Below are 24504 nucleotides of genomic sequence, written 5' to 3'. Positions count from 1 at the left end.
TTGTATTCAATTATATAGAGGTTGAAGATACTTGGCAAATAAAGATGATCCCGATTTTGATTCTGAACATGATTTGTAAATCATTGTATTCTGTTTTTATTTATGTTTAACACAATGTCCCAACTTCATTGGAATTGGGGTTGTATTAAATAACATATAAACAATGCAAATACAAATTTTAACTGACTCCATAACATCTTTGTCACGTGACCTTTAAGATGTGTGACCTTCATGATTGAGACTGAGGGGACTGTGCCACCTCACATTGTCAATGGAGGTCTAAATAATAACAACCAGTCGTTCTGCTCCTTGTTAAACACACTTGGTGTTTTATTTACATATGTTAAAACAAGAAAATGTGCCCTTAATGTCAGTCAAACACCTTTTATCAAACCATTATCTGGTATGCACCAGCTTCCAATCCAACATGATTCATGCTCAGCCTCAGTACAAAACATAAGGATAATAAAAAAAAATTACAACAATGTAATACATCCAGAGATCCATTAACCAAACAGACATTTCCCTGGACACCTTGGACATGAATAACAGAATAAAGCAAACTTTTAAAACCAGGCTAAATGGGATAATGGGGATCTTTTTACTATGGCAGTGAAATTCAAAACAGAATTTCAGCACAGTCATTCAAAACAAAAAACCACGATGTGGAAGAAAGAGCCTGTTTTGATTCATTTAAAAAAAAAAAAGATTAGTTGAATAAGATCTTTTTATGACTGTAAAATAATAACCTGTTGAAATTGTTTCTTTTGTTTGATATTTGTTGTTACAGTGCTTCGCTCTACTGTTTTCAAGTAAATTTTCACGGGGACACACTGAATACTAAGCTGACCTCAGATGAATCAATATGACAACATTGTAAATATTTTTCACTCATTTTATATCTCAGGGAATTCATATTTACTGTATAGTTTGCAACCAAATGAATTGTGATCAATAAGAATTTTTCATTTTAACGTTAAAAAAAAAGATTTGGTTACAGTTGACTATCACACCTTGCTAACATGACCCAACTTCTACAGTAGAAATAACTTTTATTGCCTGTGTCTGCACCACAATATGCCTTCTGCAGTTTCATGAAACCTGCGAAACAAGCCTGAGGGGGGGGGGGTAAAAAAAAACAAAAAAAACGGGTCATGCAAAGACCGACTGACTTGGACATGCGGGCGCTGGACACAGTTGCAATGTTTCGGTTTCGAGAAGATTTAAGTGTGAATATTTGGACACCTTTCCAAACCAATTTTAATGGGATGTGAGAATGTTCTTCACTCCTGTTTCGTTTCATCGTATTAATAATAATACGCCGGCCGGATCTCACTCAACTTCCCATTGTCATCGTCATGTCATTCTTCTTCAAAACAATCTTCAACAACCTACTCCACACAATCGGCAAAAATGCTAACAATTATTTGATTATTATGCGCCTGTTAAGAGTACACGGTGAAAAAAAATAATCCAAACATGTATTGTGAGTTCACCAATGCTGTTATAAATGCATGTTAAACAACCTATAATAATGTCATCACCAATTCAATTTACAAAAAAAGGTGACCATCAAATTCTTTTTAATTAAATATATGTTAGTGAGCTACACGGACACATTTGGAAGGCCTGAGATTTCAAGTATGTAGCAAGAAAATGAAGAGAGAAGAATAGAATCATAATGGAGCTGGAAGGAAAAAAAACAATGTATGCAAATATGAACGGTGTTGCATATGCTGTGACTACATGTACATATGCGTTAAACTGTACCCCGTGTATTATTGGCAGAAGTGGACATAATGGAGAAATGCCATTAGAAATAGCTGGAACATATGAAGTGCACTTTTTTTTCCCCCCTTTTGTCCTCGTATGACTCAAATGAATTGATGCCACCAGCTGGTAACTGCAGTGGTGGTGATGTTCAGTATATGCGGCTCCCTCACTGGCTCTCATTGTTTGGAATCTTTCACAGGGCAGAGAGGGTAGGAAAAGAGATTAGGACAAGTGTGTCCATGTGCTGCCTTTTTTCCCTCAGATATCTGAAATCAATCCATCCTATGTGTATGCGTTTGTTTGTTTTTTGTCCTGATTTGAGCAGTAAAAAGGCACTGAGCTGAGAATCGCGTTTGAACTGTCACTTCTGAACATACTACCTGAAATGAAATGGCTGGATTGTTGTAGACTGCAGTTTGCTGTGAGTTAGAAGCAGAAAAAGGCTCGAGTTCTAGCATTTTTTGGCATTAATATTTTTCTATTAGCTTTTTTCAGAACTATCCCCACATTATCGCTTCTCGTCTGTCTCTCCTCAGCCCCGTCCAAATGCTCCTCGAGGGGAGGTGCTGTTGTAATGCACGTCAATGTCCGCAGGACAAGAATTCGGTCGGATGGAAGGAGGTGTGTGTTGTCGTTCACCAGTGGTCCTCAGACGCTCCCACAGTAGTTCACAGAGACTCCCTTCATGGTTTCGTCGTGAAAATCCTAATAATCATTCAACCGACGCATCCGGATCTTGTCAATGCATGAGACCTTTTGAGATTGGAAAAGTTCTTCTTATGACACAAAAGACTGCAGAGGAGAGCTTCCACGAGTGGCTAAAAAGAACCCCGCAAACTAAACGTGCTTGGTTTTCTCCACTATTTAATCCCATGTAAAAATCATATTCATCATCTGGGATGAAAATAATATTTTTGTATGTTCTTCCATCCCACAGCAGTGAGCCCAGGTTGTCAATTGCATATCCACGATGTGTGTTATTTGCTGTCCTGCCGGCTCCACACGTTCAGTTCTGGTAGTCATGTACGCTTGTGTTTGTGTGACACCTACAAACTTGTTTCTCTTAGAAACATGGTCCCAATGCTGTAGGACACTTTCCTCATAGAGGCCGGAGGAGCGGAACGAGAGCTGGTCAATGATGCGTGGCTGTGTGACGTTCCCACCTCCAGGAAGTAGCAGGTTCCTGGAATCTCTTTGGGAAAATTCTCAGGGAGCTCCAGTTGTGAACGAGGGACGAAGGAAAATGATCGGTCGTCTTTTAGCAACCTGAAGTCGGAAGGGAATGAGACATCATGAGTTTGGACGGAATATGTGTGTTTATATATACAGTATAGTACTTCAGGTAAGTCAAAGACCCCGCCATCCAAACAATTCAGAGAGTAGTGGGGGAAATACGACTCTAAAGTCACACACAAACACACAGTATGAACCACTGTCAAACATGATGTCAAACCTCTACAGATCTCATAAGACCCCAGCTCAGTGAGAAGCAAAAATTTACTCTGACATTTTCGTTGTGTTTTTTAATGTCACAACGGGACTGTACCTGTGATGTCAAAGAAGTGTGATGATGACCAAAAAAACGGAAATTGAATTGTAATTTGGGAAGGTGTTGCACTCGTCCTGGCTCTTCCTTACTGTACAACGGATCGATTTGTAGATTTTATAGGGGGCAACATAGCTTCCGTTATATGCAAAAATAAATGCAATAAATGCATGCCACTTACTGGTAGGTTGTAGGACTGACATTGATACACCTGGGATGACTCCCTGATTCAAACTTGCTAGCCAGCGTCACATTGTTCCCAAATAGGCAATACCTTGGCATTTTAACTCCAACCACACCAGCCAGGACGGAGCCTGTGTGGATACCGATTCTAAGCTAGGGAGACAAGAAGAACGACAACAAGTGGTTTAATAAGGTGGACCTACATTTTAGAAGTAACATTTATAATAAAAGTATAAGAAGAAATAAACCAAAAGTCTCAAGAATACAGTACAGTACATTAGGACCACTGTTTAAACACTTTTGGTTCCTCACAGATCAAAATTTACTCTCACACAAGTCTAAAATGAAATCAACTACGACTGTAATGTTAAATGTTAAAACAACACAACACAACATAACACAACACACACGCACACACACTAAGTCAACCTTTCGACAACACGACAAGATTATTGGCAGCTAGCCAGTCAACAGCTGGCTAGCGGCTGACACGAGAAGTCACCAACTTCACTCGGGTTCAAGTAACACAAACAGATGTGATGCTGGCTGAAATGAGGCCGAGTGAGTTGCACTTGCGTGATATGTAGACGTCATGCATTCAGTCTGCATGCCATTGACAACACATTTGTCCTGAAAATTCCAAAACTCCAAATGTTACGAGCTTTAAGACATTCAACATACCATTGTGGTAAAAAAGGGTAATGATTCCATTTCCACACCATTTCACTAACTGGCCACTCGATACAAATTAGATTGTCTTCCTCTTGTGGACTCACTCACATTTGGTGAACAGACAGGGGGAGGCCATGGAACCCAGTAGATTCCTACTGATCTACGAGAGAATCTCATCACCGTGGAAACCCACGCTACTGTCTGCATGCCAGCACAGTGCAAGGTAGTCATGGCAACAGCAGGGGATGGGGGTAGTGAGGCAGAAAGGACAGCGAGAGATAGACCAGGAGACAATTTAGATAAGAGGGAGAAATAGACCTCATCAAAGCATTAGATGGAAAAAGATTAAGGGAGTACAAGCCGAAAGGGATACAAGGGTAATCGTGTTTAAAAAAAAAAAAGTTTTAAAAATAGGTTGTTATGATCTTTGCATCTGATTACAATTTTATCTGGATTACTATAGGATGAGTGTCTGCACCACAAAAGATGAAAACTTGATACTCAATATAAATATGAAATAAACCTATTCTGTTTCCTCACACCGCATTGCAACCATTGTGTGCAAGAAAAGCCATGACAGGTTTTAAAATGAAAAATACATCCCTGGGGATGACAGTTACTCAGCTACTCATGCATTATCACTATAAACCTGATCTTGAAGCAGTAATAAACTCATAATATTAGGCCTCTATGGATATAGTTCTCTCCAAATCTCTATCACACCCTCTCCATCGCTCGGTCACTCGAGCTTTTTTTTCCTCCCTCTAAGCTCTCATGTTAGTTTGCATAACAGTGCAACATTGGCTGGAGTTGAGTGCGCTCACTAAACAGCATTTATCAAGTGTTATGACCATAACATCCATTTTGGACCAACACGAGAGGAACTGGACATTGACAAGCTCAAGAGAGGGTGGGTGTGGGGTGCAAAGAAAAGCAGGCAGAAAAAACCTCTGTGACAAAAAGCAAGACACTACTGTGGCGTGAGTTAGTTAAAATGGAAGGTGGCAGAGAGACAGGAAGAAGAAGAGCAATGGCATAGGGAGAAAGTGGAGGAGCGAACATGCAGGCCAAAAGCGCTTGGCAAGGCCCTTCTAATTCAAGACAAATGGAAAGCACAGAGAACCTCTGTGCAGTCTGTTAATCAGCAATTATGTTGCTGCTTCTCTCACACACACTGTTTCAGTGTCATCTTTTTGATATCCTTAATACTTGTTCATATAGATGAATACAACATTACGTAAGAGGATATGGCTGCTTAACAATACAATAGTTTAAATTATTTGGCGCATGGAAGAACATATGGCAGGAATCTTGAAATCAAATTATATCTTGTTGCTCAGTATAAAAAAAAATAGGGTGTTGTTATTCTGTCACGAAGAAGACACACTATCACAAAACTCAGTGATGTTTTTTCTGTTTGTTCACTTTCTTTGGTTCAAGGCTGTTTGGAATTTGGTTCAAGGTAGTTTAAAAGAATGTAGAAAGTACATGTGTCTTGTGACAGGGTAGGCCAGACCATCCTTAGGAGGTTACCAAACACACACCCACAATACACATTCGTCAACATCTGGCCATCCAATCCAAAAATGAAAACAGGATTATAATAAGAAACCCACTTTAATCGCATTCAATCCACGACACACGTACACATCAACATACACACAAAGAGGACGTGCTGTACATTAACCTGCTGTTAATCTGATTGGTTTTGTATAAAAAACACTTAACAGTAATCAATGTGCATCATTCATGTCTCTTGCTGTTTTCATAAATCCTCATCAGTAAATTGCATTCAATGTGATCATGAACAAATTCATTGTAAGCGGACAGGCCTCATATTACTGGAATTGTGATGGATGCTTTGCAATGCACTGAAGATAATGTTAGTTACTTCAGGTTTTCTCATGCAATTACAACAATGGTGAGGAGGTGTGTTCGTTTGTACTTTAACTGTGCCCGTACTCACCTTAATAGGTTTTCCATCAGGTGTGAGTACTTCTTCAGAAAGTTCCATCATCTTCAAAGCCATGTGTGCGATGGGCTTTGCATGACTGTCGACCTTCTTGTGAAGACCTCCTGCCACACAGTAGGCGTCACCTATGGTCTCTATCTGTGTGTGGGAGGGAGGGGTGAAGTTTAGGACCTTTCTATTGTAACCAAAAAATTTTTACACACACTGGGCAAAAAAAAAAAAAAAAGACTTTTGGATTTAATTTAGCACAGGACTGACAGCAATACCCTCTTAGTTATTTGCAGAGTTGCAAACAGTACTGTTGATGATGACAGACAATTCAAAATGTACAAGTACCAAATGGTGTAGGAAACAAATACAGTACTGTAACAGATTTTTTTTTTCATCAATGGATATTCACTTCTCATTTTTTGTTTAGCGTTAACCGTCTCATTGAGAATCTTCCTCTTTGTTTTTCTATTTGTGCCTTCCAAACATAGAAAGTAGTACATACGTTTTACGCCCAAGGAGGCTTCAAATTACAATTATCGCATTGATTGTAACACAAGAACTGAAATATATCTTTTAAAAGTTATATTTGCAATGGACTTTTTACATAAACACTAAGTTTTCTTCTCAGCATGAATCCAACGAATAGAGGCTCCATATTTGGGGAATGCCAAAGATCCTTTTTCAATTTCATCCATCCATCCATCCATTTTCAACACCGCTTATCCTGATGAGGGTCGCGGGACGCTGGAGCCTATCCCATCTGACTTCGGGCGAAAGGCGGACTACACCCTGAACTGGTCGCCAGTCAGTCACAGGACACATTCGCACTCACATTCACACGTTACTGAGTGGGAACTGAACCCACTACACCATCAGTGACCCATTTTTCAATTTATTATACTGATTATAATCACTCCGGGGGAAATTCAATTTACATTGTACTGTATATAATTTGTGTTGCACTCCACACACGCCCTTGGAACCATATCACACGCAAGGAGAGATGTCAAGAGTGAAAGGAGAACACAAGCAGTGCTACACCTCCAGGTGGTACGTTGCTCAAGGGGACCTCGACAATAGCAAGTCAGCATACTAGAATCTCTCCAACAATTTCCATTTTTACATTTTGTTTACAACGGGACTCGAACTTCACTCACGAAAGTCAAAGCCCTCACGAATCAGCTCCTGCCGCTCCATCATTTATTATTTCTTTTAGCCAAACTTGTGTGGCTTAAACAAACAGGATGGAGAAGACCACAAGACAAGAGAAAAAAAGGGGTGAAGAATTGCTTTCATTTAAACGTTCCAGCGGGTAAGTCATTTAGACAGTAACCATGACAATGTCAATATACGGCTGCCCCAATTTCCTTACTGTGTCCACCTGTGTTTGCATTCTATTTTAAACACATATTCTTCTTCCCTGCACATATACATATATTTACTCTACTCTAAAATAGGGAATGAGTAAAATTAAAAAGCAAGTATCATATCAACAAAAAAGTAAAAATAATGGAATATGGAAAACAACAAGGCAATTGTTTCAAGGCTAAAAATTGAGGAAAACAACGCAGAGGAGCATCTCATCTTTTTATGATTTTTATTTTTTAAGATGTGCCTCTAAATGAGGTATTTTAACTTCACCATCAAACTATGCTTTTCTTATACAGTTGCTTTCAGAATCCTAACACCCAAGTTAGCCCCTTTCACACTTCCAGTAAAAGCAGGCATTTTCCCAGCTTTTTTTCTGTGTCACTGTTTTGTATAAACACCACCAACACAGAATGGGGGTATTAATGTTCCAGCTTCGATTATTCCACATTGCCAGGACAATGCCGGGTTTTGGGGGGGGGGGGGGGGGGTGAAGTTTAACTCTCTAAAAGTCACTCCTCCAGCCCTGTTGTGTAAGAAGCAATCATAAGCTCAGAAGCTGTCACACATAATTATCTGACTGTCGGTTGCCATGTCAATGACACGTTTGTCTGCGATGCACCAATTATGCGGGATCTCTGTGTGAAAGAGGATAGTGTTTATATGGCTCACCCAAAAACAAACATCTTTTTCTTTTTTGTCTACTAACCTTATAAACATCCAGAATGCCACACTGGTAGTCAAAGCGAGTGTACAGCTCATTCAGCATGGAGATGACCTGCATGGGCGTGCACTGAGCGCAAACAGCAGTGAAGCCCACGATGTCAGAGAACAGCATGGTGACGTCATCGAACTTGCGAGCGGGTACCGGTTGACCCTGCCACAGTTTCTGGGCCACATCCCCCGGAAATATGGAATACAGGAGGTCCACGGTTCTCCTCTTTTCCTCCTCCAATGCCTGGTGAGTGCGCTCTAATGTGGCCTAAAAGAGGCAGAAGAGGAGGAAAGAAAAAAAGAGATTAACAGGTTTTCTTTGGGGTGTTGTGCTCTGATGAAGGCGCTGATGACAGTGATGCTGGGATGTGGGAGTACTGCACTGGACTAAAACAAAAACAAAAACCACATGTACATGTATCTGTTTGTTGATTTGATCTATTTTTGTGTGTGTTGTTGTGTGTGTCTGCTTGCGATTACTTGTGTGTGTGGGCGTGCTCCTCTGAGTCTGTCTGATGTAGTGTGCTACCGCTGTTCATCCATGCAACTTGAGTTAAATACATCTATTTATGAGAGTGGCCTGGGGGAGTAGTAGCAGCGAGAGATGATCCACAGAGCAGATGCATGGATTGGGTCAGGACCCAGTGACTTGCTCATGGATGCTTTGAAAGCAAATTATGAGAGCAAGTCCCAGGAGCTGCGCTCATCCAGTCAGTGTGGCAACGTTGAGATTTGACTCATCAGCAGAAGCCATGCAACAGATTTGCCATAGTTGCTCAAGGGAAAGGTGCATGATGGGAACCCCGCAACAGAGCAAGGATTCTATATTCATATGCAATAACGTAGTGTTGTGACTCGAGAATGATCTTGGGCCTGTCTGGGACTTGACTGCCAAAAGTATTGTTCTTGTCTCTGTCCTGGTCTGACCAGTCTGTCGAGACCAGCACAGAGCTGCTGTCCTTTAATGTAATGAGGATAAGCACTTGGTGAAACAACAAACATTTACAGTTAGTTACAAACGCACCCCCCCCCCCCCCAGCCCCGTAATGACTGCAACCTGTGACTGACAGACCCCCCCCCACGCCAAAGTCTCTTATGTTCCTTGAATGCAACCAAGCTTTTCTTTCAATCTTCATTTTTTTAAACACATACATTGATTTATGTTTTTCAGAATTTAGTTGGGGAAAAAAAGAGTTACAGATACCATGTTTTTTTTAATTGAAGAGAGAATGCTCTTTAACTGTTCGATCTTTTCTTGGTTTTTAAAATGGCTTTTTATGGTCTTGTCTCAATCTTGACTTCCAAAGGTCTTGGTCTCAGCGAGTGTGGTCTGGAGCACAACACTACAGTAGAAGAACGGAAAGCACTCTGCAAACTGAGCTGTATTTAGTCTCTTACGGCCAAGCACTAACCCATGTCCATGGTGCATCATGAAGGGGCGGGTATACAATTTATCATTTGAGCATTTTACTATTTACAGTGGTTCGCGTCTCTTCATAATTGTCTGGTGGTTGAGAATACAATAAAGTGTGATGCATGAAGTCTTAACACTCGGCAACTCGCCTTCAGCAATCTCACAAGTCATCAAAAGGAGAGAACATTATTTATTGCTTTATTGTACAGGGTTAACTTATGAAATGTTACTTAAAATATTGCTGTGCAGTAAATAAATGTTTTATGATAGTGACTTGTTTCAATTACGATTATTATTATTATTATTATTATTATATTAAAACTGCTTCTAAATGTAAACAAGTCCATGGTCAAGATGCATTCGGAATGGATTTCCTTTGCAATTGGAAGTTCCATTCTATTAAAAATTTCTACTACATAATAAAATGACCAGCTGCCATTCTACCTTGAGTTTGTCCATTCTCTTTTTCAGGCCGTCCTGAGCTTTGGCCTGCTCCCCCACCAAGATGACGTCCCGCGTGGCATCGTGGATGGGGATGTCTGACAGGTGCAGGCCCCGGCCCATAAGTTCCTCCAATTTGTCAACACGAGGTGAGCCCAGAAACATCAGAGAGCAAGACTCTGGCACATGGATCATCTGACCCTTCAACTCCATTACCTGGCCATGAAATGACAAAGAAGACACAGATGAAGTTACACAGAAGTTTTTCCTACTGCTTTTCCAAATTGGACATCCGTAATTTCCTGATTTTATTTGGAAAAAATGTTTTGCTTGCATTTTTGCACACATTCAGAAACCAAACATTGTACAACAAAGATAAAAATAGCAACATAGGATCTCTGTGGTTTAGACATGAGGAAAGCCTTTAAGTAAGGCTTAATGTATAATGCATGTCCGCTTGTATGGAGAGCAAAAGCTTTTAAAAAGCAAGTGAACTGGTGTCCTACTTATATAAACATATGTCCATCTAAATGTCCTCAAACCACAAATATATGGTAAGTGCTTGTACACATGCATCTCATATGAAACAAATGTCTCACTTGGTGACAAAACAGGTTTCTGGTATGCTGTCGTAAGCTTGATATGCAAACGTTTCCAGCAGTGAGATCAAAATGGCATGGCGGCATAACAGCTCAGGAGATGAAGACAGACAATATACCTCTTTTGAATATGAATACCAGTAAAGGCAAGTTGTAAAAGACAGTTCATTGACCCAATAGCCTTTCGCTCCACATGATTTCTTTTGGCCAGCCTCCACCCTCGTTTATTCCTTCTATTTCATTTATCTCTTTATCTTCACCTGCCTTTCACACACTCTCTCTCTAAGCATCCCCTCCATCCCCTCTCTGTCGCTCTCCATAGTGTCAGATAGATTATTCCGCCGGTGAGCACACTGCAGCTGTTTTATTTATAGCACAAGGCTCTCCTCTGTCTGCATAATACATACAGTCTGCATTATATACACACAAACACACAATCACCAGGGAGATGTCTCTTTTCCAAGAAACACCGACATCAAAAACATGCAACCATAAACTCACATGGAGTATAGACCACACAGGGTTCGAGTTCGAAGCGCACACCCTGGAAGACAGTGGAATGAGTCGTGTGAACTACTGTGTGATGAAAGACTCAGCATATTCACACATACAGGTGAATGCACATGTTATTGCACAAGTGTGGCAGACGGGGCTTCTCTATAAGGAATACACATTTGCGGATAGCTATATAGGCTGCCACACAAAAGCAAGCAGGCATGGCATCACAGTGTTTAACCAATTCGAATTACAATACAAATTTCCAGGTTAGAAAGACAGCAATCAGAAGGGCCAACCACCTCATCTCCATGGAGACAGTACAATCAGGGAACGGAGATACAGTATGCGAGGCGTGTGGGAAAGATTCCAAAACTGGTATCACAAAAGATATATTTCAAACCCAAATCACAAACTACAAGTATTTCCCTTGAATCTGAATCAGATGATCAACTACCACATCAACAAAGACATTATGCGGTGTTTGCTTTGTTTTGCGAGAGATTGGGCGAGAGTTGCGACTGGACAACACGGCTGCTCACAAAGCCCTGAGCATCCGACAGTTCCTGGCTGTGTGTGAAATTTCCATGTCTGTCTCACAGTATAATGTAACTGGAAACATTTTGATTGTGTGGTCTTATTAACGTTGTAGGACAGTGGTGGACAAATATATTTTAAGCAGCTATTAATCTTTTCAATATGCCCTTACACAATTTGTACTAAATAAAATAAGAGAGAGGTTGTGCTGGCTCTCTCTGTTTGGTGTGGCTTAGTGAAATTGCACAGCATGGCAGATATTTATATTCCCATCACAACAGGGCTTGTGTTTCATGTTTTTATTGCTTTATGACCCAATTAGAGTCTAAAATGTGGTGTTGAGACATTTAAACATTTGTATATTCTAAACGAGTACAAATGCCCTAAATTACTATTGAAAAGCTTGAACAATTACACAAAGTACTGTTTTCAATAGCAACAAATCTTACTTCCGTCACAACTAGAAGCACACAAAGAGTAAAACAAGCCAGCTCAGAAACACACAAGTGAAATAAAATCACACTTTTGAGTAGCTGAGCCAAACATGCTCCTTAAAGTGTCTAATCATGCTGGATAGATGTCTCTGTCCCTTTTACTCAGTGACCTTGTTTGTTTCTTTGTCACAAACACACAATACTGTACATACAGTGACACACTCATCTGCACACATTATGGAGGAATTTGTGTTGGTTTGGCTGAGCATCTGTTGAACTCAGCAGCAGTCTGTCCTGCTTGTACTTATGTCACACAGAAGGAAACTGGAAGATGGAAGCAAGAAATATACAAGCAGGGAGATGAGGGTGACTGAACAAGAAAAGGTTAAGATACATAAAAGAAAGTAAATCTGGACAATGTGAAAAATGGGCTTAGAGGTACAGTACAAATATGTGAATCAGTGAGAACTGTTTCATTTGTTGACATATTACAACTCAGGGCGTAGAAACAAAAACATTACTGACAACGACTGTTTTTAATAACCCTGCCATTGATTGATGAAAAAAAAACGTATATAAGTTTATAAAATGAGGCTCCATAATCGTGTAATATCAGGTCGTTGTCTGCGCTCTCACATGCTGTGGGCGTGTCTGCTCGAATGCACTGAAGCTGTGCCCTGCTCAACTGTCAGTCAAATACCCACGCCTAGGACCTGAAAAGAGGATGCTAATTTGTCTCTGAACTGTACTGAAATACTTCTTTTTTTTTTTTTTTACCATATTCTAGTTTATTGAGATGTACCTGTATGAAATTTAGCCATAGTGTCCAATGTACTAACAAGGAAGTACTTACTCCATCCCACCTAGAAACTGTGTTATAGTATTTAGTTTCCCTTCGAGAACCATATGCATTTGAATCTCTTTGAAGCCGGTTTTCTAAATTACTTCTGACCCACTGACAATTTGGTAAATTTTGAATGCAAAAGAAATTTGGTAACAAATTTGGGGGAGGTTTAGCAAGTCAATTTCCAAGACGATGTACTAGTGTTTAGTTTTTGTACAATTCTCTACGAAATGACATGGCGTAAAAAACGAATACAAATATCCGAGATCGATGCAAACACCATTGTTTCTGTTGTGGTCATTTGTCCATGTAGAGTACCTCAAAATATTGCACTGGATATTTAATCTTTAAATAATCTCTCAACAAATCTTACATCCCAAATCTATGCCATGCTGTTGTACTATTGTAGCTCTGTGGCATGTATTTGACCTCTGTGTAGTCCCCCCACCCCAGCCCACCTTGTGTTTACTGGTACACATCAAGTAGGCGAGGTGGGATTTGACCTTTACAGTAGGGCTTTGGATGTCTCTTGCACAGCCAATGTCCCTGGGTGACAAAAGGAAAGACATCTAACTGAAAATGTACTACACAGACACATGCCCACGCGCACACACACATGCACACACGCAGGCACGCACACACACAAGAGTGCGGCATTGGGGGAGTGTCAGACTCTTTACTTTGGCCTGTCGCCTTCTCTTGCTGCCCTTTCTCCTGAAAATGTCAGCTCATCCCTCTCCTTTCTCTCTGTAGTCGATGTTCTTGCCTTGCTCACCCAAGACGTATTTAGCAAAGCACAAGAGGAACAATCTACTCTGCAAAAAGCATGCAGCTGCTGACAGTTGACAGATTTAGACTTAAACCTCGGCAGTACCCACGTGGAGTGTGGGAGAGAGGGAAGGCAACTACGTCGTTTTTGGTCTGCCAATCCTCAGAGGAGAACTGTGTGTACCCTACTTTGTCCCTCGTATAGCCGAATGTCACGACGTGATGGGGTTCATTTTAAAATGTAATTATTACCGTTAATTATGCCATCTTTGACTGCCGATATGCCACTATTATTACACCTTATTATTAAACATGATCAAAATGTGTTTGCTCTCTTGGGGTTAAACAAATTGAAGACGTCGAATGTAGCTCGCTCAATAACTACATCACTGTAATAATGCAATCATTGTCATATTCCCTTGTTTTATAAAGTTATTGTTTGATTGAAATTGAGCCAACTGTGGCTTCAAAAAGAAACTGCATTAAAGTGGTTTTGTCAAGTAAATGGCAACGTGTTGTTATTATTAGCCACAAGTTGTACCGCATACACCCCTTGAAGTCTCGGCGCCCTTTGCACAATGGTCATTGCACCAGACTATTGCAATATTAGTCATTCGAACTGCTCTAAGTGCTAGAAGACTCTGCATCTTTTTGCACAATTGTCCAAAAAAAAAAATTTATCTAAAGGCATTACCAGATAACTAGCAACCCTTTATTGGTCAGCGACTGTTTTTTGTTGTTGTTTTTTTTGTCAATGTCTATGTCTCAAAAGTGTTCTCTGTCAATTGACTGACTGTTGTCGTACTAGAGCAGCTCCAATTACCGGAGACAAATTCCTTGTGTTTTTTGGACATACTTGGCAAATAAAGATGATTTTGATAAAAATAAAAGTGCGCAGAAAGACGACAACAAACATTCAACTGTATCCCTCAACAATAAATAATGGATGTACATAGTCTCAGTACAGTGATTTATACTTCATGCAAACAATAAACATTTAGACATTAAGGGCTATTTAACACATGAAAAAACTTTACAGTCAATCAACTGACCTCCCCCAAAGGAAAATATGATCCGAAAGTCAAAAAAGACGGATGGAGGAACTACACTCGACACTCTTTCACTTTTCGTAAGGACATTAATGATAATAAATCAAAGAGATTAAAAAAAATACAACAGACTGCTAAAAGTGATACTCATTAAAGCTTATATCTGCTACACATAAGATCAGTTTTACCATTAACAATAACTATTAGAATTCATTTTTGCACTTACATGTCAAGCACTTACATGTCAATTAATAATAAATGCTTAAGTATTGTTTAAAACAGTGCTAGTACAGCATTTAGGAATTTGAAACTGTGTAGCAAAAGTTAGTTGGGGTTTTATGGGGAACACTGCTTTAAAAACCATTGCTTTACCATCTATCCATCTTCTGAGCCGCTTCTCCTCACTAGGGTCGCGGGCGTGCTGGAGCCTATCCCAGCTATCATCGGGCAGGAGGCGGGGTACACCCTGAACTGGTTGCCAGCCAATTGCAGGGCACATACAAACAAACAACCATTCACACTCACAGTCATGCCTACGGGCAATTTAGAGTCTCCCATTAATTCATGTTTTTGGGATGCAGGAGGAAACCGGAGTGCCCGGAGAAAACCCACGCAGGCACGGGGAGAACATGCAAACTCCACACAGGCGGGGCCGTGGATTGAACCCGGGTCCACAGAACTGTGAGGCTGACGCTCTAACCAGTCGTCCACCGTGCCGCCCTCATTGCTTTACATCATTGGATAATGTTGGTTTCAATTTTTAAAAAATCTGCCATTAAATCATAAAGCTCACATGCGGGTTCCGACCGAGCCTTTTAGAATGCGCAGTATCAAACTTTTAAATTTATTCCTGCATTTATACTGTGAAAGTATACCCACAAAACAACATTCAGCAGTTTGAACATAAAATATCTTGTCTTTGTAGTGCATTCATTGTATGCTGTTTTTGTTTATGTTTCACACAACGTCCCGACTTCATTGGAATTGAGGTTTGTAAATGTCAGTTCTCCTCACCGCATTTGTTGTTGCGGCTTACTGATCCAATCAATAAAGAACTGGATAAAGCAAACAATGCGGATTGATTTAATGGCGAGTTCAAATCAATGCAAACCTCAGTCCACACACAACAGTCCTGCGGGTGTAATACATAACCGAATGACTTCCATTAGAATGCTCAATAGTTTTATTTTCCACTGGGAATCTTTCTTTTTTTTTTTTAAGTTGTGCTGCTAGTCACCAGCAGCATGTAATATCACTGTTACTCTTTCATCGAGAACATAGTATGATAATAGTGTTTCACATGCCATTATCAATGTTTTGTTCAGATGTAATATTTATGAAGAACTTCAAACCAGATTTGTGTCACATTACTCTTGTCCAAAACCTAATCAAGACACAGACAGGTGTTGTGTGACATTTGTATCTCATTGTGACATTTGTATCTCATAGAACTTTATTCAGGCTGCCAGCCCCCCCAAACCAGTGGATGTTTAACACGTTTCACTTCCAATAGTCCAGTACTTGCCATACTTCCAAGTTTGTTTGCCAATGTGGAAGTGGGCCAAAGCACGTCTTAGACTGCTAGACTGCGTTGGAAGTGAGCCAAATCACACTTGTTTCTGACATTGTGCATCACTTTGTCTAAATGATAAGGAAACGTTAGTCTCAGAAAGAAAAACAAATAACTACGATCCCGACAAAAGCGGAGAGACTTTGTTGCTGCCCTATACGACAACTGGCACGACGGAAATTAGTGAGTGACTGAGATCCAGACCTCAGCGACTTCATAGATGGCTCTTGGCGTGCCCGGAGAGGGGGCGCCAATTGGTAAGGGAGGGGTTAGCGAGGCAGCTGACACTGTTCAGGAACTTGTTTCAACTCAAATCTTTTTAAAATTATGACCGCTAATTCTACAAATCTTTTTGAAATTATGACCGCTAATTCTATTTTTCTACTGTTGAACTTCATATTAATGTGACAAAGATTGTTTCTTGAATACAATAATGTTTGTTTTTGTTAATTTTAGAGCAAGTGTGCAGTGATAAAAGTGGATTTGAGTTAAGCCACATTTAAGACACATTTGGTTAGCCTACCTTTTCTGCGGTGCCCAATTGTGTGGTGTCTGGTCTTGTACGGATGGTAAAAGGAGATGCAAGCCTCAGTAGTATCCCCTGGAACGAAGGCTCCAACTTGGGTGAGATGATCTCAAAACAGTCCCCGAACGAGAGAGTCCGATGAGGATCGATGCGAGCCTGCCTCCTCAATCCCTCGCCAAGCTGCAGAAGTTCCATCCGAGGGCCGAGAACAAGGTGAAATGGAAAGGCACGGCAAAATGTGGCCAAGCCTATGCGTAAATCACTAGGATTTGTTGAAAGGGGAAAGGAGGCCTTCTTGGGAATCACTGGGGCAGCATTTTGAAGGGAGTAGGTAGGGCATGTTTCCTGAATTTGGAAGGACACACAAACTGTAGGAACAGCGGTTGGGAAAGTTGAGGGTGGAGAAGGAGAAGAGGAGGGGGAGCCACATGGGGATGCAGTTGGAGTTGCTGTGGTGGAATCACCATAGCTGTGATGTGTGTCTTCTTTGGGCAATAAAGGAGTCAGAGGGGACACTTCTTCTACTTCCACTTCTGAATGAAAGATCTGTCTGGAAACTGCTCTGATAAGCCCAGGCATGATCAATCCTACCACAGGGGCAGGGTTAAAACAATGTAGGAGCAACAACTTCCCGCGGCTATTTTGTGTTCCTTTCTCTCCAACTTTGTCCAATTTTCTTCGGCCCTTCTCTTCCTCGTTAGGATCCTTACACTGAAAGGAAGGGCTTTCCGAAGAGGCACGGCGACCCGTGGAGGTGCGAATGCGTTCCAAAATGGCATCAAAGCCGTTAAAAAAGTCCTGGAGGTTGCCACTTACAGCTCTGAGCACACGTTCATTTTCTTCAAAGCACAGGCCGAAAAACTCCTCGCCAAAATGCTCACGCAGCTCAAAGAATGGTACTCCTGAAAGAGAGCGAGAAGACACAAAAAGTCAAGCAGGGTCGGAAATCGGAAAAGGGATAGGTATTGGGACACCAGGCCAATAAACCTGCAGCAATTGAAATTGCATGAAAATATAGAGTAGTTAATTTTTTGGGATCCGATGATCTGGAAGAACATTTGAGAGGTCAGATGTCACTGAAAATGGGCAAGAGGGCCTGGCTCACAAGCGCTGTTCTATTTTTTCCCTTAGGTTCAAGTCAAGGCTCTCAAATTCCTTCACACCAAACTCATCCAACCATACATTTGACAAACACATAACAGTAACGATTTAGCAGGCCTGCATTTTGGTTTGCTGTCTTTCTGCATACTGGAGCACATGTTTTATTTTTTTCCCTGTGACACCTTTAGTTTGTGTTAATTAATTAAAGCAACCAAAGAAAATCGATCCGCAACATAATCAAATATTAATGCTTTGTGAAAATAATGAATATGGATGGCATTAAATAAACCTGTTACATGGGTACTGACAGCTTAAAAAGATCAAACATTTAGAGTAAAAATTAAAAGTGACAGTTGATCCCAATAAAATCTGGAAAATCAATCAAAAGCGTAAAAGAGTATTCGTAAACAACTGCAAATGATACTGCTGTTGAGGATTCCATTTCAAAGGCATTGTATCCCAACACTGTCAGAGCAGTATTCATTTAATTTTAAATTAAGATGACAGTCGTGCGCAACTATTCTGCATTATACACATTTTTGGGTTACCCATTATACAAATTTTTTGGTTACCTAATTTACCTAATTGGTTGAATTTTTTTTGTTTAAATGTACTACACTATACATTCTTTAGGCTGTGTTCACACATGATGGGTTTGGCTCAGTTACAAGAAAATATCTGATACCTGATATCTGATTGAGGGTCTCAATTGTAGTAGTATAAGTGAATGATACATGGACAAAAGACATCAACATACTAAAATGACAGTGGAAAGCACAAACAATAACAATCAAGTTTGTACAGGCAGGTTTCCTTCAGTGGGACGGAATAAAAAGAATTGAGAGATAAAGAAATACATAAGTTCCATTTAAACTCAAAGAATGCTAAATGACATGGACTGTATCTCGCATGTAAATAAACTTTAGCGTTTCTTTTGCCAAACACATAGATGTATCTACGTCTTACCCAATATGGTGGCCATGTACTGTAGGATTTGAAGGACATCCTCTTCTGAACCAGAATTTTCTAGAAATGGGCACTTCTCATCTTTACTTTCCCTTTGCCGGTCCTCTTTACCAGAATCGGGAAACCTGAGTAACCCAAAGACAAACAATGACTAGAAAAAAGCAGCAACATACTCGATATTATTAAAGTATTACTTTATTATTAGGTACAGTCATAAACTATATCAACCCTTCATGTGAAAGTTTTCTATATCCTGTAACTAAATGCCATACAATAATAACAGTCATTCATAAGTCTGTCAAAATTGGAATGCATTGTGATCTACTAGGGATGTGCATAATAACCCAGTGTAATGATCTGTTTTTGTTGACTTGGTTTTGATTATATTTAGTTTGTGTCTTTGTCAAGCGTCACCTTCATGTCTCGTCTGGTCGTTTGGTCTGGTCGTCTCCACCAGTTCTCGTCAGCCCTCTACCTTGTGTCAACCAATCATCTCCCTCCAGCCACTCGTGTATTGTCCAGGTGTTCATTGTCTCGTCAATTTGTATTTAGTGCCCTGGTTTCTTTCAGTCGTGGTTGTTGCATTGTTGTCTGCCTTCATAGCCCATGTTGTCTTGTCCCATTGTGTTTCTTAGTGGTCAGTGTTTTGTTTCGTTCGAAGAGAGATTATACCAGCCCTCACTTGTAACTCTCCACACTGATGACTGCCCACTATAACTTAGACCTAGGAGTACAGGTGACAAATTGCAAGCATTTCACATGTGAGAATTTGTGTTCTGTGTGTGTATGTGCGTGCGTGTGTGTGTGTGTGTGTGTGTGTGTGTGTGTGAGTGTGAGTGTGTGAGACAAGGTAGCAGAGAAAAGCTGTCAGGCAGCAGGTAGGCAACACGTGAGATATAAAGCAGTTGAACATAGAGACAGATGCCACAGACAAGACAGCCAGGAACAATCTACCTGATCTCTTGTTGCCTGTAAAACTTCAGAGTCCTCTGCAGAGCCTCTTGAACAGTCTGTGTCTGCAAGAAATTAAAACATTTCATGAAGAGGTACCGCAATTTCTCGTGTATAATGCGCACCCCCAAAGTTGTTGGTCTCAAAATTCTGGAAAACCCTTCTACCTATGTATAATGTATTTTACAATGCTTGATTTTGCTTCTACCCGTATGATCAAAACTAAGTATTTTTTTAAATAATTATTCTGAAGTTCCATCCATCCATCCATCCATTTTCTGAGCCGCTTCTCCTCACTAGGGTTGCGGGCGTGCTGGAGCCTATCCCAGCTATCATCGAGCAGGAGGCGGGGTACACCCTGAACTGGTTGCCAGCCAATCGCAGTATTCTGAAGTTAAGCACTTTATTTGAACATGTAATACTTTTTTTTTATTTACTTGCTCTCATTTTGAAATTCACAGCCTTACTTTTATTTAGTAAATGAGAAAACACACAGTTGTGTGTTTGCTTACCCAGTCAGAATTTGTAAGATGGGTACAATTCTTTAAAGAAAACATGAAGGGCTAGGCAAAACACATTTAATTTTATTTTAATGGGATACAAATTAAACTGTCAAGCATTTCAGAAAATCATTATCACTAAACAAAACATAAGCATAAAGAAATGAATGATGGTTGTTGTTCAGTCATATTTAAAAAAAAAAACAATTTCACAAATTCTGCCAGGATATGTAAACTTATGAACACAACTGTACATACAGTATTTGCAGCCATACATACCCCTGTCATATAGGAAAGAAAGTTTAGGCGACACCTTTTTCATAACCACTAGGTGGCGCCATATTATATGAAAGTGTGCACCTTTCTCATAACCTCTAGGTGGCGGACATTGGAATGAAAGTGTACAGCTTTTTCATAACCGCTAGATGGCGGCATATATATATAAAATGCGAAAGTTTTTTCCTCCTTTCGTTTTCCCCTATACCTATGTATAATGCGCACTATTGACTTTTGATTAAAAAAAATTGGGGGGGGGGGTGCGCATGATACACCAGAAATTACGGTAATTCATGTTTCCTTACACATCCCTGCCTGTTGCCGGTCTCATTTGGCTACAGCCTAAATCTAAAATCGTGTTTCAAAAAATAACAGCATGATTATCAATGATATCAGTAAGAATCCATGTGAAAACCTGTTAATTTCTAATAAATTCCTTTTTGGTGGTGTTGTTGGACCTAAATCTGAAACTCACTAGCTATGTTCTAAACTTTTTAATTGATTTGTACAGCTTAAGAGTCACATCAATTGTTGCCGATTTTTTAAAATTATTTATCCTGGCCTCATTTTTTTTACATAACAAAAAATGGCATTTGAACAGTGTTGCGTAGACTTTTTATATCCAGTTTGTCCGTAGTAGTGTTCATATGTACAAACAAATACTGAGTGTATGTGTGGGCTTGTCAAAGTGTCGATCAACACTGTGCATTAGCATCTTTGTATTTTGTATGTTTCTTTGTATTAAGAGGATTACAGTATATTCACAACACATTCACATCTACATTTTTCTACTGTGGGAGGAAACTGGAGAGAACCCATACAGACATAATGCAAACTGCACACAGAGAAAGGCCTGAAATTAACACATATTTGGATCCAGAACCTTCTTTCTGCAATCTCATCAGATGAGCTGCAATTCTTCTAACTAACAGCAAGTCCGGCCTGCGTGTATTTTTGTGTGTCCGCACAGCTGGTGTATTTTGCACATCTGACACAACAGGCCTGAGAAGGCGGGTCCAATGTGATTATGTGTGATGCAGCTCAAACGCGAGGCTATAGTGACAATACTAGAACACAGTGTGCCAGCTGGAGAGGTCATTCAGAGGCCTACGCCCACTACGGACATTTACAGGAGTGATTTCAGCCGTGTGTATGCGTGCGTATGTGTCTGTGCGTGCATGCGTGCACATAGAAACAGATGAAGCAAAAACAGTACAAGGCAAGTGAGCAATGGGGCAGCAGAGGAAAAAAAAACAAAGGCAGCCGGTAAAAAAAACAACCTTTTTTTCCAATCATGCATTGTTATAAAAAAACAACTTCATTCACCGACTGGCACTAAATGTTGACATTTATAATAAGTCAAAATACACCTGATGAATGTGACTGATGGGATAAAAAAAAAAAAAATAATAATAATAATAGTGATTTCCCACATCACCTCACGCTTGTGTACATGTACGAGACTGAAATGTACTTTCCCATGCCTCTGACTGTGCCCTTGACTCAGCAAGGTATTTATGGCAGAGCATGACCAAGTTTGTGTGCGAGCGAGTGTGTGTCACAGGTACTGTTATGAGCTGCGTACGCATGTGCATTCATGTACACATAAATCATCATTTAGTCTTGGAGTCACTGGCATGTTTACTACCGGTCTGGCTCACGCATTTGCAAAGATAGTAGTCGACCAATAATGGTCCAAACTTAGTCAGTTTTAGCACAGGAACACGTTTTTAGAACCAGGCCAACGATGATAAGTGTGTAGAATGAAGAAAGTTGACAGGGATAAGAGCTTCACTTAAAATAAGATGGGGGGGGGGAGTCTAGTTCCCATATTATTTATCTGGTCTGACATTTCTCTGTTTGCGCTCTCTCTTTACATTGGGAGGGCGGTAGAATCCCACCATTACTCTTTCCCTCCTGCAGTCGCTACACTGCTGTATGTGCAGTTGCCATTACACTAACAGAATACAACCTCAAAATTGATACTAAAATTTGGAAACAAACCAAAATTTGGAGGATAATACACCTCTAAAGTTGTAAGATTTCCGCTTAGTGAGTCATCCATTAGGTTTCTTTGGCTTTTTGTGCCTGCCAAATGATGGAGAAGAGGAAAATTGTCGATGACCATATAACTGGAAATGCGACACTATTGCAATTGCAATGCAGCGGGAATGGTACATGTCTCTGGAATAACCAATAACAAAATATAAAATATTGAATATACACCACACAATTAGCTGTATTTAGAGTAATTGTGAAAAGACATACAGTACGTGTGTAGCTGACTCCAGTTAATGGTGGTTACATGTTAACATTTTACTTAAAACATTGACTGCTGTTAATGAAAGTGAAAGAAAAGGAAGGCATTGGGGTCAAAGTCCCTAGTACTAGGCAGCAAGAGGTTGGGTACATCCTTTGCCAACATACAGTATGTATAAACAGACAAACATTCACTGTGACAGTGCTGGTATTGGCCTTGATTTTAAAAAATGTTTTTAAAAGAATCTATGAGATCATTAATACTGACAAATCAATACTTTGTCTCAGTTTTTAAAAAAGTCGCTAGGTGGGTGTCCGGTTTAATTATGATGACACAATACACTGTATGTAGCCCATAGGCCAGATCGCACCACTGGACGCACTCACTCACTTTTTTTCACACCTTTCTGCATTTGTGGCCAACGTGCTGAGGCCTTGATCAGCGTCATGGATCACTAAGCTGATGAAACGTGTGTGTGCGTGCATGCGCGTGTCATTGCTTCTGGGTCAGCATGGCCAGGGAGTGAAGACAGCCAGAGAGAGAGAGAGCGAGAGAGAGAGAGAGAGAGAGAGAGAGAGAGAGAGAGAGAGAGAGAGAGAGCGAGAGAGAGAGAGAGAGAGAGAGAGAGAGAGAGAGAGAGAGAGAGAGAGAGAGAGAGAGAGAGAGAATGCTCTGTTCTCTCTTGTCACGGTCCATTGCAGTCAACAACAGGCACTGCTGCTGCACGCAGCAGTATGCAGACAGCAATGGTGTTTGAGAGAGAACACAAAAGATAATAAATACAGGAGTGAGTGAAATTGCCTGCTCTACACACTGATACAAATATAGTAGCATTTTCTAAAAGAGGAAATGAGTAGAAATTGTCTTTTTCTTTGTTCATAATTATTATTACATTTAAATAATGTGCCCTAGTCTTCTCTGAAAAGTTAAAAGAAAATAGGGCTTTTTCCTAGCTAAATATAATATTTTCAAGACAATATTGCGATTTAATACAGAAAAACAATACACTTGCATTGAAATATCTGCAGTATTGTAATTGGCTGCCGACCGGTTTAGTTTGTATCCCCGCCTCTCGCCCAGAGTTACTTTGGTCTCACTCGTGACCCTAATGTGGACAAGCGGAAAATGAAATAGAAATATAGAAATATAGAAAATGGATGCACGGATGGATGGAAATGTTTTCTTACTTTAAATCACATTAATTTGCGAAATGTACAACCTTTTAATCGATAGCCACTTTAATATTGACTGCTTATACTATTTACAGTAGATTTATGTAACTAGTTTGTAAACATTGCAAATAAATTGTATTTATAATGGGCTTGAGTAATTTTGAGGACTGTACATTGCATAACATGGACCTTTAGAGCAGAAAGCACTATTTACATTTTGAAGACTGCAAAGTTATTAACGGAAAAACGATAAAAACATTATTTTTGGCTGTTAGTTAACTTGACAACAGCATTTTGGAGGCCAAAAATGCAAACATTTAAAAATGTGAGTTCATTGGAAATGACATCATTATCTGTAAATACGTTTGCAGTATGGTCACAC

At 40.1% G+C, this 24504-nt stretch overlaps 1 protein-coding gene across 4 annotated transcripts in view; it reads right to left on the bottom strand.

Annotated features, from left to right (window-relative positions):
• Positions 1–306: 306 nt before the first annotated feature.
• gucy1a2 (guanylate cyclase 1, soluble, alpha 2) overlaps positions 307–24504 on the bottom strand; it is a 31976-nt gene continuing 7778 nt past the window's right edge. For 3 of the 4 annotated variants that reach the window (XM_061682098.1, XM_061682100.1, XM_061682099.1), the window contains exons 2-10: positions 19918–19979; positions 19378–19687; positions 18964–19088; positions 16894–17798; positions 10078–10290; positions 8215–8487; positions 6141–6284; positions 3501–3655; positions 307–3039 (exon numbers count right to left, since the gene is read on the bottom strand). In XM_061682098.1, coding sequence (XP_061538082.1) covers positions 2820–3039; positions 3501–3655; positions 6141–6284; positions 8215–8487; positions 10078–10290; positions 16894–17798; positions 18964–18979 — 1926 coding nt within the window. In that variant the 5' untranslated portion in view covers positions 18980–19088; positions 19378–19687; positions 19918–19979 and the 3' untranslated portion in view covers positions 307–2819. The remainder of the gene's footprint in view (positions 3040–3500; positions 3656–6140; positions 6285–8214; positions 8488–10077; positions 10291–16893; positions 17799–18963; positions 19089–19377; positions 19688–19917; positions 19980–24504) is intronic. The other variant, XM_061682097.1, reaches the window with a different exon arrangement.

The sequence above is a fragment of the Phycodurus eques genome, chromosome 7 (assembly GCF_024500275.1).
Source record: "Phycodurus eques isolate BA_2022a chromosome 7, UOR_Pequ_1.1, whole genome shotgun sequence".
Taxonomy (NCBI): Eukaryota; Metazoa; Chordata; class Actinopteri; order Syngnathiformes; family Syngnathidae; genus Phycodurus; species Phycodurus eques.
This window is presented reverse-complemented; position numbering and strand designations above follow the sequence as displayed.